General features: G+C 47.4%; 1 protein-coding gene and 1 long non-coding RNA gene across 6 annotated transcripts in view; one reads left to right on the top strand and one right to left on the bottom strand.

Annotated features, from left to right (window-relative positions):
• Positions 1-17,014, top strand: part of COL5A3 (collagen type V alpha 3 chain) — a 167,503-nt gene that overhangs the window by 34,937 nt on the left and 115,552 nt on the right. For 4 of the 5 annotated variants that reach the window (XM_053289670.1, XM_053289675.1, XM_053289674.1 and 1 more), the window contains exons 4-6: positions 2,223-2,385; positions 11,866-11,988; positions 13,969-14,100. In XM_053289670.1, coding sequence (XP_053145645.1) covers positions 2,223-2,385; positions 11,866-11,988; positions 13,969-14,100 — 418 coding nt within the window. The remainder of the gene's footprint in view (positions 1-2,222; positions 2,386-11,865; positions 11,989-13,968; positions 14,101-17,014) is intronic. The other variant, XM_053289671.1, reaches the window with a different exon arrangement.
• On the bottom strand, positions 10,639-16,968 carry LOC128342413 (uncharacterized). The gene is made up of 2 exons (XR_008314966.1): positions 15,405-16,968; positions 10,639-14,915 (listed from the first exon to the last, which is right to left on the bottom strand). It is a non-coding gene; the product is annotated as an uncharacterized LOC128342413 (long non-coding RNA).

Here is a 17,014-nt window from a genome sequence, read left to right as displayed (position 1 = left end):
ATAAGAACTGTTAAGTGTCATAGAAGTTAGTAATAACTGGAATCCTTCAGCCTAGGATTTGACTGGTTAGTTCAAATCCATATGCCAAAGGGTGGTGTAATGTATAGTTTATGAGACTTTGGCTGTGGAGACCTGGGTTCAGGTTCCCACTCACTTGTCATAAAGCTCACTGGGTGGTCTTGGGAAAGTCACTATTTCTTATCCTAGCCGGCTTCACAGGATAAAATTGGATAACCTCATGTACATTTCCCTGAGTGGCATGGGGAAAGGGTGGGATACAAATACAGTAAATAAAAAGAAGTGGAAAACAGCCCACAGTCCCATAGCTTGTAAATCGCAGTTTCCTTCATGCCAACAGTGTATAGCCCCACCTCCCACCCTGTTCTCTCCTTGATCCCTCTAGGCCACTTCCATGTAGGGAAGAGTTATACATGCTCACATCAGACCTCTGACTTAAAACACAGATTGCCACCAAACACCTGTATAGATGGGGAAGTGATTTCAAGTGGAAAGATGGCAGTAGGAGGATAATGCTGAACTTCCGGCTGGGGTTTCTCCTCTTCCTCCTCAGTCATATCTCTACTTTCCCACATTCTCCCTTGACTCACTTGCCCCTCCAAGTTCACCTTCGCATTGGGAGAGAGTACATATCCATCAGGTTATTTAGTGATTGAGACCCAGCTGAGGTAGGTTGCATATACATAGTTCCTTGCTGTTCTGTTCCATTTGTCTAATAAGCAGGCCAGCCCTAAACTTGATTTTCACTGTTCTAAAATCGAGTGTTATTGTGATTGATTCATCCAGAACTTTCCTTTTAAGATCTCTGAGTAAGGCTGGGATTCAGCATTGCCCCTTGCTCATGTCATCACAATACTGTTGGGAGAAGCTGCACCTGTAGAACCCTTGAGTTGCCTAGAGTTGTCTCCACACTAGCCCCTTTTTTCTGGAATGGCCAGCCTTTGCTCATTCAGCTTATGGAGCATGCAGACAATGTTATTGTTAAATTATTGAGACTGTTCAGGGCTTCTGTGCCTTTAATTAAATGTGCGCTGTTTGCAGAGCCTGCCTGTTCTATTGTTTCCTGTGAACTGGGATTGAGGGATTAAGAAATGAATAGCCTGTATCAATTGCCCCAACTGTTTCTGTTTCATTGGGTGGGGGGGGAGGGGGAGCATTAATTACTGGTTACCTCTCACATTTTTCTTTTCATTTTTCATAGTGAAATAGTGCTATTCTGCTAAAAAATCTAATTTAAAAAAAAAATGCCAGGAAACCAGGAACAAAAGCCTTTCTTCCCTGCACAGAAACAGAAACTGACATTGGCAGGGGCGGATTAATCTTTTTGCTGCCTGTAGGCAAAAAGGATTTGCCACCCCAGCTTGAGGGCTTGGGGCAGAGGTTGAGGGCAAGTTAAATTTAAAACAAAACAAAACACACACACACCTTTTTTCAGCTGCAGGGATGGTACCGGAGATGGGGGGCGGCCAATGGGGGGTGGACACTCAAGGTCAGGGGAGACCGAGGCGGCGGGAGCGGAAGCGGCGGCAAGAGCTCCTTCCCTGAGCCCTCCTGCCTCCCAAATGACAGGTGCTCGCCCCCTGTCTCTGGTACCATCCCTGCTGTGCAGCGGTGCTGGATTTTTTAATTTTTATTTTTTAAGATTTAACTTGTCCCTGACCCTTGAATTTGCGGCCTCTCATAATTTGCCACCATAGGCAAGTGACTGTCTTGCTGATGCATTAATCCGCCCCTGGACATTGGGGCAACTAAAAGAAACTGTATCCATTACTAATCCCTCAGCCCCAGTCAATGGGAAACGATAAAATGATCAGGGCATGCAAACAGGAAAGGCTTTGCAAAGGCTCTTTGCTGGATGGTATTTACTTAAGAGTGAACTTTACAGAAGGACCTTGGCCATGGAAAAGGGCATTTCTGGATAATATCATGCAGTGTGGTCCCTCCATTTTTAAATTCTACATCTAGCTAATGATGCAGAAAGGCATGCCGTGGCAGCTCTCCAGAGTTCTAGTGTAGAAGCGTTCTCTGTCCTGGATGGAATACTTTGCTTTAGTGGCATCATCTCCAAGCGATGCTTCACTAATCCACCTGAACCCATTCTGTTGGGAAGAAAGTTAGGTCCAGGTACCTAGTATCCTGTTTACCATTCCAATTCTTTGTCTCCGTTAATAACCACATTGCTGACATGTCCCATCCCCCGGCAGGTGGCATCGCATTGCTCTGAGTGTGGAAGGTGGGAATGTGTCCCTGAGCGTCGACTGTGAAGACCCTGTAACACTGCCCCTGAAGCGGGACATGCAGCCTGTTGTCAGCACTGAGGGAACTGCCTTGCTTGGGGCACGCCGGCCGGATGAGGATGTTTTCGAGGTAGGGAAGATGGTCCACAGTTCTCAGATCTACCTCCTCTTCCTTCATGCACATGGACACTCGAAGAGTGTTTCAGACAAATTAGATTGCCAGAACATATCTGCTTAGCCTCTCCAAGGAAAATGTTAGTTGGGGTGCATGTCTGTCAAATGCATGACTTTAAAATGGTGCCAGCCTTGTTTATTATTGCAGCTGAGTCCAGCTCTCTGCCTCCCATTCTGGTCATGACATTTTCCTTTTGTGTGCTTGCTAGGAATCCCATTGGCTGAGTGGCTTCTGGACTGGCAAGTCTTGCGGCCAAATAGAGCCACCCTGACTTCTTGCTTTGTTGCAGTAACCTCACAGAACCCAGATGCCCTGTTCTGCCCTGCAACCCAGCTATATGTCCTGGGGAATAAAAATTGATGCCAGTGCATGAAAAGCCAATGATTCTTGCACAGCTCCCCTCTGCTTCCAGCCTTTGCTCCGCATTGCTGCCTGTATGGTTCAGGGAGCTCTGTCTTTGCCTTTGTATGCTTGTACTTGCTACCCAGAGCCACCTGGTGGTGCAGTGGGGAAATGACCTGACTAGCAAGCCAGAGGTTGCCGGTTTGAATCTGTGCTGGTATGTTCCCCAGACTATGGGAAACACCTATATCAGGCAGCAGCGATATAGGAAGATGCTGAAAGGCATCATTGCATACTGTGCGGGAGGAGGCAATGGTAAACCCCTCCTGTATTCTACCAAAGACAACCACAGGGCTCTGTGATCGCCAGGAGTTGAAACCGACTCAACAGTACAACTTTACCTTCACTTGCTGCCAGATTTATATTGAAGCCATTCTCATGGAAATAGAGCTGCACTTTATTGCAGGCAGGCAGAGGCAACCCATACTGAATGAGGAGGGTGGCCTGCAAAAGGGCATTGCCATCCTAGTCCATGGAGTCAATTAACTATTTCAGGGTAAGAAGGTTAGCTCATCTATATGACATTGTGGTTATGATAGTGACACCTTTAGAAAAAAAAGCAAGGGTGGTGGGGGGAGAAGGTTAACTTCCTCCCTTCCACAGTACCATGGCCCTGATCCAAATCACCCCATAGCTGCTCTTTGTAAAAATGTAAAATGGTAACGTACCCAGAAAGTTGGGGGCAATATGCTAAATCATTGTAAACCGCTTAGAGAGCTCCGGCTATAGAGCGGTATATAAATGTAAGTGCTATTGCTATTGCTATTGCTAAAGGCTCTGATCACAGATCTCTGCCATCAGGGCAGTAGACATGATCACTCTTAAGCGTCCTCTCCGACCCACTTCAAAATTGGCCCCTTGGTATATGGAAGAACTACTGGTGCTGAATCGGCAAGGTAGATGACTGGAGCACGAGTGGAGAAAGACTCAACTCGAAGCCTACAGGTTACAGCATAGAGCACATTTGAAGATCTATGCTCTGGCAATACAGGCGGCAAAGAAGCGTTTCTTTTCAGCCAGTATTGCATCTGCAAGTTCACGTCCAGCAGAGTTGTTTAGGGTTGTGAGAGGGCTAGTAAGTGCCCCTCCTCCCTTGAATCAGAATTTGGAATGATCTATTACCTGCTGTGACATATTTAATGATTTTTTGTGTGGATAAAATCTTTTGTATTCGGGCCGACTTGGATTTAGACCCCACAATTACTGCAGTGTCTGAATCAGAGGTGTCCAGCTGCTTGGAGCAATGCGGCCTACCACCTGTTCTCTTGATCCTTGCCCGACATGGCTAATACTATCTGGCAGGGTGGTTGTTGTAGAAGGCCTAGTAGAGATCATAAATGCTTCTCTGAGGGAGGGCAGGATGCCTCCTTGCCTTAAGGATGCAATTATTAGACCACTTCTGAAGAAGCCTGTCTTGGATTCCTCAGAGTTGAGCAACTATAGGCCTGTCTCAACCTTCCGTGGTCGGGCAACGTAATTGAGAAGATGGTGGCCTGCCAACTCCAGGTAGTCTTGGAGGAAACTGATTATCTAGACCCATTTCAGACTGGCTTCTGGGCGGGCTATGGGGTGGAGACTGCCTTGGTCGGCCTGATGGATGATCTCCAGTTGGGAATTGACAGAGGAAGTGTGACTCTGTTGGTCCTTTTGTACCTCTTGGCGGCTTTCGATACTATCGACCACAGTATCCTTCTGGAGCGTCTGACAGGGTTGGGGGTGGGGGGCATTGCTTTGCAGTTGTTCCACTCTTATTTCTCAGGCAGATTCCAGATGGTGTCTCTCAGGGACTGTTGTTCTTCAAAAACTGAACTTCAGTATGGTGCCCCTCAGGGCTCCGTATTGTCTCTGATGTTGTTTAACATCTACATGAAACCACTGGGAGAGATCATCAGGAGATTTGGGGCAGGGTGTTATCAGTATGCTGATGACACCCAAATCTATTTCTCCATGACAACATCATCGGGAGAAGGCATAACCTCCCTAAATGCCTGCCTGGAGGCAGTGATGGGATAGACAAGAGGTAACAAGCTGAGGCTGAATCCAGATAAGATGGAGGTACTTATTGTGCAGTGTCGGAACTTGGATGATGATTGTGATCTGCCTGTTGTGAATGGGGTCACACCTCCCCAGAAGGAACAGGTACGCAGTCTTGTTCTGGATGAGATCACACTTCCACAGAAGGAACAGGTAGTCTGGGGGTACTTTTGGATTCACACTTCTCCCTGGTGTCCCAGGTTGAGGCAGTGGCCAGAGGTGCCTTTTATCAGCTTTGGCTGATATGCCAGCTGTGCCCATTTCTTGAGATAAATGACCTCAGAACAGTAGTACATTTGCTGGTCACCTCCAGACTTAATTACTGCAATTTGCTCTATGTGGGGCTGCCTTTGTACATAGTCCGGAAACTGCAGTTGGTTCAGAATCCAGCAGCCAGGTTGGTCTCTGGGTTATCTTGGAGAGACCATATCACTCCTATCTTAAAAGATCTAGTTGCCGACAAGTTTCTGGGCAAAATACAAGGTTTTGGTTATAAGCTGTAAAGCCCTAAACAGCTTGGGCCTTGGGTATTTAAGAGAACGCCTTCTTTGCTATGAGCCACACCGCACATTGAGATCATATGGAGAGGTTCGTCTGCAGTTGCCACCGGCTCGTCTGGTGGCTACGCAGGGACGGGCCTTCTCTGTTGTTGCCCTGAGGCTTTGGAACACACTTCCTGCTGAAATAAGAGCCTCCCGATCTCTTATAACTTTTAAAAAGGCAGTCAGGACACATTTGTTCACCCAGGCTTTTTAATTAAATACTAGCGGGCCCGGGTGCAGATAATCTGCGCCTCTAGTTGGGCCCAGCCATTCCCCCACCCCCTGACGCTGGCATGCCCGGCTTTTTGGCTGGCCAACCAGCCGATTGGCCACTCCGCACTGCCACCATCCCCCCAGGCCAGGCTGTCCCGCTGCCGCCTCCCGCCTCCTGCCTCCTCCTCCCACCTCCTCCTCCCGGCGGTGTGCGGGCGAGGGCCCACCCCTGCCACCTCACCCTGGCGGGCCAGGGCCAGGCCGTCCCACCACTGCCTCCCGCCACTTTGCCCACCGGCTGTCTTCCTCCCTCTGCCCGTCCTCCTCCTCAGAATGGCGGGGCTTCGCCCACTGGCCGTCCTCCTCCCGCCGGCCGTTCTCCTCTCAGGGCGGCGACGGTTGCCGGTGCTCTCAGGATGTGTTGCTGGAACTCTTGCACGTGTCTCCCCCTCTGTCAGCCAGTTGCCTCCTTTCTGCCACATCCCCATACATCCTGTCTATGAGAATTAATTATATGGATTGTTTTAATTGTGTTTTTTTTATTGTTTTAACATTTTAAATTTTAATTGTTGTAATTTTTACATCTTTTTATCTCTTTTTATTATTTTTTTGTAAACTGCCCAGAGACTTGCGTTTTGGGCAGTATATAAATGTTTCAAACAAACAAACAAACAAACAAACAAACAAACAAACTCACTCATCTACTATGCCCCTGAGCAGATGAGAGGGCATGAAATGTTGTGCAAGAACTTTTCTACTATTCTAGGAACAAGCTGTCAGAATGTTTGCAATCCAACTTCTGTGAAGAAAGGGAAAGATGTCAGTTTGGCTGAGATAAAAACCTTAAATAGCCTTAGGGAGAGGAGTAGTTCTGTGGAACAGTCTGAAGTCTGGGAAGAGGTTCCAAGAGATAGAAAAGCTCAGGCCAGAGAGCCCAGAGGGAAGGTTGAAGATAGAAGAGAGTGCATAATAAGCAGTGAACTGAGAAACAGGAGCCAGAGGAAAGGGAAAGAGAAGGAGGCAGGAGGAAAGGCAGAAGAGGGAGAGTGGTCACATGCAATTAGAAGATTCTGCAGTCTTGTAAAGTTGCAGCACATGCACAGCACCTTTAACTGCTTGAGATGTTTGTTTTTTTCTTTAGGAGGAAAATCCTGAGCTCACTTCAGGGATTCCCCATCTGGATGAGACTACGTTGGTCTTAGCAGGCTCCAGAAGCAGAGAAGAGTCACTTCAGCCACCTCCCACATTCCTTCCTTAGGCACAAAATGTCAGAGGGCACAAGGTCCTTGAAGGCGCCTGGGCTGGATTCTGGGGGTGGCTGAGAACAAGCACCCCTTGTTGTGGCTCTTGGAAAACCTTGGCCCAGGGCCATCTGCCTCTAGGGAGTTGAGTAATGGTGGTGGTGAGACATTGCCTGGAAACTTCAGCCCAGCAGCTTGGGAGGGGGTGTGTGAGAGCAGTCTGTTGAGCAGGGCTGTGAAGGTAGTGATGGGGCTCACTGGGAAGTGGTATAGGGAAGGCACTCTGAGGAATGTTCTCAAGCTAGGCTGTATGCCTGCTCCATCACACTTCCCTCATAATCCTCTCTCCTGATTCTAGCAAGGAATGCAGCTAATCCTCCAGAAGCAGATCTGAGTGCTCCAGGCAAAAGCACTAGGGAGCTTACACTGGGGAGCGGGGAAAAGGAGAGATGCAATTGTGCAAGTGAGGAAATATAGTTATAGTTATTATAAAAGGCAGTGGCGCATCCCTAAAAATGCAGTTAACATATGCCAGGGGGCCTTAGCCAATCAGGGCTCCCCTGCAAATGTCTACCATGTGTTAAAGGATGCACATCTGCCCTCTACACTTTGAGTTTATTGCAGGGAAGACCAGTGTACTACAGTATCTGCAGCAAACATGATTGCTGCATAACTTGCGAGGCACTTCTAGATCCTTAGCTAGCCCGCATCATTTTTTCTGCTGAGGAAAAAGGACCTATAGCCTTGCAGAAAGAGGGAAGTGAGAGTTAAACCACAGGGTCCCTAAGGCTGCTTGAAATTGCTGTGTGTATCAGATCCTGGTTCTTGGCCTTCTGATTGTCACTGCCCCTGCTGTGCTCAGGATTAAAACCTGTAAGTATCCCTGTCACAAATCTGTCACATATTCAGTGCTTACATTGACCCATTAGTGTTTTCTGTTCACTGAATAAGTCTGTGTAAGGTTGTTCACACCAGGTTACCTGGGCTTGGAGAGGGCTGGTGGGAAGGCAAGCTCCTGCCTGTCTCCCTGCAGACAAGCATGAGGTTCCTCTAAACCAGGTCTGCACAACATAAGGCCCAGGGCCAGATCTGGCCCACAGGAACGTTTTTGCTGGCCCCAAGGTAGGAGTATCCTGCAGTAGGAACCATTAACAGCAGGATCCATGAAGAGCTCAAGGACTGCATGCCTAGAGTTGGAGCTTAAAATCAACTGTGATTGAGGAAGAAGAGGAGATGACTTGATATTTATTTGGGGCTGGCATTCACTCCAGGTGCCCTACTGACTGAGCAGGGATAGGGCCTATTTTATGGGCACTCTCCTTGGTTAAAATTGTGGGTCCTTTGACAAGGGGGAAGATCCATGAGTAACTAATAGTTGCTTCCATTAATGTTTTTTAATAATTTTAATGTCATAATGAACTGAAAATTGACCTCGGCCCCTGCAAGCCAAGTCGTGGTTGGTTCTGGCCCACTGTGGCATTTGAGTTGTGCGCCCCTGCTCTAAACTCTGCTGCTTGTGCACCCACACGAGCCCTGGGATAGCAAGCGGCAGAACACTGGTGGGAGGGGGGAAACTTGTAATGTGTCCTCCGGGAGCCCATAATGCAAAGTGTGAGCAGCGGAGTGGCTTCTCTCACTATTGCAGCTGCTCTGCTCTGTGCAGCCACTCCTTCCCCCTGGCTTACTGCCTAAAATGGCAGCCAGCCATTCGGGAGCCCAGCTACCTGGGGTGATCGTGCACACGATCACCTTCCGAGATAGAATGAACAGTCAGTAAAGAACTGGATACAGGAGATGGGCCACCCAGGACTGGAGGGCTCCTGGTGATCTAGACAATGTGAACTGCCTAGGTTTCCCCCAAATAGCTTGTGTCATGTGAACAGCTTCCCTTCCCTTTCCTTCCCCTCCCCCTCCTCCTCTGTGCAACAGGTGATTCTGGAGCTAAGCATGATTATTTCTATTACATAGAGGCAGAGGCGTAACTAGGGAAAACGGCACCCAGGGCAAGCACTGAAATGGCGCCCCCCGCGCCCCCCCAACATACTACATTATACTTAGGTTTTTCCTCACAAGCGTCCGCCGCCGCTGCCAAGCCAGGCCACTGACTGGCCGCCAGGCGCTAGCAAAGCAATGGGGGGGGGGCGCGGGCGGCGCAGAAGGGACCGCTTGTGGGAGAGGGGGCGCCGACGCGCTCCCTTGACTGCTGCAGCGCTGCTGCACTGAGCAGGAAACATTTGTATTAACAAAATCTTTTTTAAAAAATTTAAAAAAATTTTTTTTTGTCATGGTGGCGCCCCCCACGTGACCAGAAAAGATGGTGCCCGGGGCACGTGCCCCCCTGCCCCCCCTATAGTTACGCCTCTGCATAGAGGTCATCCACACATTCAAAAACTGTGTTTTACCCAGGTTTGAGAGCTGTGTGTGCTCCCAATTTTCAGTTCTGTGGAAGCAAGGTAGGAGGAGAACCTGGGTCGCTTTTCCTACTACCTTTTCTCCTCCTACCTTGCTTCCACATAACTGAAAATTGGGAGCATACACAGCTCCCAAACCTGGGCAGAACACAGTTTTTTTATTGTGTGAATGACCTCCTAGTGTTAATCAGTCCTGGACTACCAAGGGGAATCTCTATAGGCTCTCAAAAGTTCAGCCACAAACCTGCTGAATATTTAGATCATATGTTTTTACCTAAGTTTAGGAGAGCATTGACCCTTGCTCGTTTGAATGCCCTTCCCTCTGCACTCCTAGACGGGAAATATAAACAAGTTCCATATGCATTGTGTCGTTGCCCTTGTGGCTCAGGGGATATAAAGTCAGTTGTTCATGTTATTCTGTATTGTCAATTTTATAGGGATGCTCGTATTAAGTTTATTGCTCCTCTCTTAAAGAATCTTTCTGGCCATACGGATCAATTTTACTTGGATTTTTTGCTGTCAAATTTTAAATCTGTTACTTCTATAAATGTGGCCAAGTTTTGTTTTGTTGCATCCAAACTTTGTAGAGCTTGTACCGGTATTAGCAATTTGAATATCTTCTAAATTATAAATGTATTATTTTAAATGTTAAGCTGGTCTAAGGCCCGTAATAAATTTACTACTACTAATCAGTCCTGAGAGATGGAAAGCTGGCTAGAAGATGTTTTATTTATAAGTGCAAATGCCTGTTTCTGTGTAACTGTATAGAACAGATACTGACTCTATAGTGTTTTGTTTTCCTTTAAATGCACATACTTAGGTATGCAAATGTTTTGGAGTTTGTGTGTGTTTGTGTATGTATATTCTCTTTGTTTAGTTACGTGTGTGGGAATCTGGACACTCTCCTAATCCTGCCTGCTCCTCCCCGTGACTTCCTTTCCAAATTGATGGCTCCCTTTGCCTGATCTAGCCTTCTCTGTCCTGACCCGACCCCATTCCTTGGGCCATGACTCACCCCTTCCCTGGAGCTCTCCATCTTGCTGCTTGATTTCTCTTCCTTTCCCTTTCCAAAGGAATGCTGGGAGCAGAATGACCGCAGGTCCCAGCTGAGCAGGTGGGAGCAGGCGGTTCCGGGGGCTGTGCTGGAAGCAGGCCCACTGGCCATACTTTATGAGATGATTTATTGGGAGCAAATGTTCTTTGTGCACCAGGCCTGGCTGGGATCTCACAGGCTCAGCAGGGGGAGCGTGGGCATGTCCAGCTGCAAGTGAATGTGTATTTGTGTGCATGCAAATACACATTCTTAATAGTTTGGCATAGATAGTTGTTGGCACTCTGGTCCCAGGCAATAAAAGAGACAAAAAGGCTGATTCAACATTCTTTATTGCACCAATGTCTGTTCGTGTACAAGTATGCAGGCTTTCAGATGGCACAGAGCCCTTTGCTAGGCTGTATGATTGACTGGAGGAAAAATTCTGTGTTTCTTGAATAGTTGTTCTCTGGAGAAGGTCCAAAAGGCAGTAAATCCTAGTGTGGCTCAGAGACTTGCAGATTAGTTGATTGCTAGGTCCATACCCAATCTACTTAGGAGCGAGATGAACTTCACAGCTGGGCAAATGGAAGCACTTTGGTGTCTTGGGAGCCATTTCTGCATGAGAGCAAAGAGCAGGCAAGGAAGAACAGGAGCAGAATGCTGTAGAAGAGAGGTTAGGTGGTGTAGGCCAAGAACTGTAGCTTTGCTAGCAAATAGGACAATCAAGTCAGGATTGGAGCTGAATTGATGTGGATGGGTATAGGACTTTAGGCCAATTCAAAGGATAGGTTGAGGCCATTGAAATAGAGAAATCCAGTTTACCAGGCCCTGCAGGCTGGCTAACTGATTGAAGCCCCTACCCCTGGACTGGAAAGATCTTGGTGACTGTCCCTGTGGTGGCCTGCAGCTGAAATCTGCATATTCCTTGATAGCTTTGGATTTTTGTTGCACTCCTATTAGATAGGGTAACTTCATCCTGAGAGTTGCATAGTGGTTAAGAGCGTGAACTATGAACACTTCCTCCCTAAATTCAAATCCAGCTCACAGGATGGCCGTTTGAGATCTATACACCCTCATGTTCACCTCACTTCCTTCTCTGTAATGGGTTATTGAGAGAATGTATGTGAAGTGTTTAGTAGGCTTGCCAACTCTGACTGAAGCTGCCCCTGCGGTCCCCCCCCCCAGTGTTTTTTCCAATATATTTCACAGTATCATGCCATTAAAATATCCAAGATCACTTTTCAAGCTTTCCTGGGGATTGATGCTGATTCCTGGAGGCTCCAGGCCAATCCTGGAGGGTTGGCAACTCTACTGAAGAGAAGATAGAAGCTTCCTTCTTTTATGTTTCTCTGACATCTTCCTTTCCTCATTCAGCACTGCAGTCCACACATAGATATGCACATGTATGAGCATGCATGTGCTACCAATAGACATTGACAATACATGCACAACCGCATGGCTTGTGCCTCCAGCAATTGTGTATGTGTATATGTGGTAGGTACATGTTCACAAAAGAGATTCTGATGAGCTATGCTCACTCTTCTTTTTCTCCCCTTCAGGGTGACTTGCAGCAGCTGCTGATTGTTCCGGATCCCGCAGCCGCAGCACAGTATTGCCAGCATTATATGCCTGATTGCAACCTGCCCCTCACCTATGTCTTGCATGCCCAGTATCCTGAAGAGGTAGGCGACCCCACTTGTAGCCAGAACCCCTGGGATGAACAGGCTGGGCACCGGTCATGGACTGATCTCTTCTGCAGGGGCCCACTGGTTTAACCAATGAAGAAAACCTCCCCTGAGGATAGAGCTGGCACCTGGCTTATTAATTATGCTCAGTTCTTCAGTAGTAAGGGACATTTGCTGGTATCTCCTTTGTATTTTGTTTTAGATTGCGAGCCCTCTTGGGACAGGAAACCACCTTCTCATTCTTTTTACTATGTAAACAGCATTGAGAACATTTTGTTGGAAAGTAATACATACAAGTGATACAGCTCGCCTGCTGCGCAGCATAATGTAGGTGATCACAGAGCCACCTTTGCTGTTGCGAGGCTCTAAGAAACATGCCTGTGCCATTGTGGAACCAGGCCGTTCTCTTCCTACTAACTGTTGTGCAACTGCATGTTGTAATGCTGCTTCCATTGCGAATAATGGAAGCAGATTCATGATGTGTGATTGTGCAACAGTTAGTGGGAGCAGAAGAGTCCAGCTCCACAACAGTGCAGGCATGTTTCCTAGAGCCTCACAACAGGGTAGGTAGCTCTGTAAGTGCCTTCATCACACCATGCAGCATGTGAGCCAATAATGATAATATCCTTGGGATAACAGTCATGCCAGTTCCAGGCATCTCAAATTCAGAGCTTCAGTAAGCACACAAATGGTTAAAGGAACTGAAGAATCCATGCAGCCTGACCTCTTAAATTGCTTACTGGGGGGAGGGAGAGGTGGGGGGGGGCAGGGGATGGAGAAGTGGCAGAGCAGTTGCAGTGTCACCCAAAAGATGAAGCAGAGCTTGTTGACTTTTGTGGGGAGAAGTCAATTCATGTTAACCTATTGCCTGGGAAAGTGGATCTCTGGAACCAGGACACACACTTTCCAGTGTGATTAAAACTGCATCTGTCACCCAGCCACTATCCTGATACACAGCTCTCTGCTGTTTCCTGTTTTGGTTGGATCTTGCACTGGAATAGTAGGCTCTGGAGCTCTTCTCACAGTTGGTGAAAAGCTCCGGGGCGATCTGCAGGGAAGGAGGGTTTAACTTACCTTCCCCGCAGACAATCTCCATGCCTTCTCTGGGGAGGCAGATTGTCCGCCCAGACAACCGGCGGCTTGCCTGGCAGCTCTGGGTGCCGGGACATGCCGCAGTGTGCCACTCTGCCCCACTCCCAGGAGGTCCAGTAATGCACCGTGCGAATGCGCAGTGCATTATTGGTATCCACCCCCACCCCCGAGTGTGCCAACAAGTAGCCATGACACACAATTTAAAAAAATGAATTAAGGGAGTGCTCGCTCCCTTAACCTCATTTTAGAGGGAGGCTACTTAGGCGGGTTTGCCACCGTTATCCCAGCGGTTCACACACGCATGCAAAACTGGTTTGGGCTCCCTTAGCCCAGTTTTGCACACATGTGTGAATAGCCTCTATGCATGGGATGCTTGCATCCACTTAGTTCCATCAGGTGGACCCAAAGCCTGCAGAAAGGGGCCAATGCAGAACCTAGAGTGTACACATGAGAGTGGGTGGAGTTTGGGTGATCCCAAAGGCATATAGCAGGACTCTGAGAATGACAGAATGGGGCCCGAGTGTGAGCGTAGAGGCTGAAGGGGACTTTGTACATTGCCACTAGATCAAAGCTATCTACCTCAGAAAGGTACCTTGGTTCAATGCTCATCAAAGCAAGAAGGGATGAATGCAAAGAAAAAGGATGAGTCTGATGGGTGAAGGATCTCTCTTGTGTGTGGCTCCTACAAGGGTTGATACTGTGTCCCCCTCTACCCATCTGTCTCTTGGCAATGGGTTCCTGGTGGCTGGGTGTGAGGGTGGTGTCTCTTGGTGTTCCATGGGTATGGTGAGGTGTCTCTTCTTTCTCAAGTGCCTGCTTTCTCTCTCTCCCCCTTTCCCTTTCCTTCATTGTTTCCCCCCTTCTCCTGACCCACCCCTCATCCAGAATATTCCCCGCAGGAAGGGCAAGAAAGGCAAGGGCAAAGGAAAGGGCAAGGGCAAAAGGAGAGGGAGAGGCAAGAAGAAGAGGAACAAGGAATCGCCCGAGACGTCCTCGCCCACTCCAGTCCCAGGCCAGGTAGAGAGTGCAACTAACTGCCCTCTGCTGGCCTAATAACTCACAACCTCTGCCCGCCTAACCCACATGTGTTGCCTAACCTGCCTAACTCACAGCTTTTCTCCTGCTTTATCACAATTGGTTCATCAGGCAGAACTGCTTGATCAGTGCTTGCCACTTCTGTGTGTATGGCTTTCAATTGACTGCCTCTTCTTGGGCAGTCATAAGGTCATGGGAGCCATGTTCAACAGCCTCTGACCTTGAGGGTTATGGACTTTAGGAGAACTGGGATCCCTGGGCTCACCTCCATGCTTCTGATTCCACTGGTGCCAATTGACTACAAGCCCCTTTCATCTGACAAAGGTGAGTTTTCCATGCCTAGGGACAGATTCTCTACCCCAAGTGCCTGGCTGTACCTTCACCAGCTTTTAATGCTCAGTTGCTCGTAATTTTCAACATCAAAGAGCCAATGAGCCTGATCAATCTAATTTCCTGAGTAAATCCAACAGCTGGGGGTGGGGGGAGAGATGGGTGGAAAGTTACAGCAGCTACTTGGTAAATCTCAATTTCAGCATAGATTTACAGTTGGCTCCATCCTGCTTTGATGTCATTGGCTTTTATCAGGGCAGACCTTTTGAAATGTGAAATTCAGAGTGCAAATAAAAAAAAATATGGGTAGATTCAAGAAGCTAGCTTTTGGCCATGGTCTTGTGGACCACACTTCCTAAAGCCAATCTGTGTGGCCTATTGATATAATCACCTTGTCTGATGACAGTCCTTGAATTTACATGATATCAACTGATTTGATTGTACACGTTCAAGGAGGATGAAATGAACTGAAAGATAATTGACAATCCCTTGTAACTTCTTGTGATTTTCATCTGCTTTATTCTAGTCTAAATGATCATGTAAATTATGGCAGTTTCCCCCCTTCTGGTGGATGGAATTCTCAGTTCCATAGAAAATTGGAGTGATCTATAACCCAAGGAAGTTAGGAACGTTTGTGGCTGAAACATGCTGGAATTCCTGTATTCAGGAGTGATTTTCTTAGAACAGCATCCCTGAGAACAGCCTTTGAATACTGATTGTGTAAACACACTAGGGACCGCCAAAGGCCTCTCCACACATTGGTGGGGTTTTTAAAAGATGTATGCTTAAAGGTTTGTGTTTTTTAAAGCATACACCTAAAAATGTAAAGTGTAGATGCAATAATACACATTGGAAACACATGAATTTTCAGGTACAGTCATCCTACAGTCATCATACAGAATTTTCAGGTACAGTCATCATACAGTCATGAATTTTCAGGTACTGTTGGAATTTACCAGATGTGTATGCTCAATGGAAAGCCCAGGTTTGATGCTGTATAACATGAAACAGCCTAAATAAGCTTGGAAGGTCATTTTGTTCACCAAAGAGCATCCTCAGGAAAAGAGAGAGAATTGTGTTGAATTTTTGGGAGAAGACTAGAATATATCCATGTTGAGATTTTAGGTGGGAGTGGCTAGTGGATCCAGGTGTGTTTAGGGGATATGAAGCAGGTGGTATCAGCCCCAGGACCTGCCTTGAGGCTGCCATTGGAACTTCATAAGCTGTGTGGCATGACCCTCTAACCCAGCGTACTGGTGGATTGGAAAAGTTAGCATAACTATACTGTGTCCTCCAACTATTGGTCAGTACCCTCAGCCCAAACCCAGACATTATTCGGACCAAATTTGCTTCCTTGCAGAAAGATGAATCTCATGTCTTCCCCCCCACCCCCGCAGTCGCCAACTTTCATGACATAGGCTTCCTGTGCTCATTTTATTCCTTTCTGTATTTTCCTGCCCTCTGCCCACCTGGCTTTCTCCCACTTCTGGCCCTTTTTAGTCCGAGCAACATTCAGAGTCTTGTGAAATATGGGTCAGGGGGACGCTGAGCTCATCCTGCCAGTGAGTCACTCTTGGCTTGGCTAGAGGGAAGGGAACCATTTTCCTGCCAAATGGAGCAGTTGGCCGAGTTCCTCCCTCTGGGATCTGAGCTCCAGCTGCAGGGCTGCTCAGTGTTGGCAAGGAAAGAACATCTGCCGCTTTTCCTTTCCCAGTTTCTTCCCAGGGAAGAGCTGCCACCCACCTGCCTGCCCATTCTGCCCTGACACGGGCACTTCCTGTCTCTCTCCATTCCCCATCCCCTTGTGAGTGAGGTTCAAGAGTGTTGTGCAATTGCTCACAAACAGTTGTGAGGCCATTTCACACAAACTGTTGGGTTTTTTTAAATATAGTGTGGTCAACAAACATTGACTTTTTAAAAATGGATTTTGGCATCGTTAACTGGTCTTGCAAAGACCATGGCATACAATGCAATTACACCCTGCTGCATCCTGAGACACCTTTGCAAAGCTGCCGAGCCTGTCGGCGTGTTCATGAGACTGGCTTGCCATTCCAAAGCCAACTTGTTCAAAAATTAAAAACTGCTCACGTGGCAGAACAGCCCTATCACAATTTAAATATCCACTGCCACTACTCAGGAGCTTCTTTAACCTGCACCTTTGAGTCTGCAATCTTAACCTGGTACCTTAGCTGTGTGTTATGGATAAGATACTCGCACTAACTGAAAACCAAGGCCAACATCCTAATGCAACACTTATGCAATAAACAAAATTGGGCTAGTGTAAGAAGATTGCATAGCTGTGGACAACATGACATTATATTATAACTTATACAGTTACCAAGTACTTCTTGTTTCTATTTTCTATTTATTTTTCTATTTTCATGGAAATAAAAATTGTAACCTCTCTTTTCTGTCACCCTAGTTTTTACAATCCTGACTGACCTATTCTTTTCCTGCCCTTCCCTCCCACATTCTCCTTAAATACCCTGACTTTCTCATTTCTAGCCCTAGCCCGTATTCTTGCTCTCAAGCCCTCAGCATTTCCTTTCTAACGGCCAACCGCCTT

This window comes from Hemicordylus capensis, chromosome 2 (assembly GCF_027244095.1).
Source record: "Hemicordylus capensis ecotype Gifberg chromosome 2, rHemCap1.1.pri, whole genome shotgun sequence".
NCBI classification, from domain to species: domain Eukaryota; kingdom Metazoa; phylum Chordata; class Lepidosauria; order Squamata; family Cordylidae; genus Hemicordylus; species Hemicordylus capensis.
Note: the sequence above shows the minus strand (reverse complement) of the source record. Positions and strands in the feature narration are given on the sequence as shown.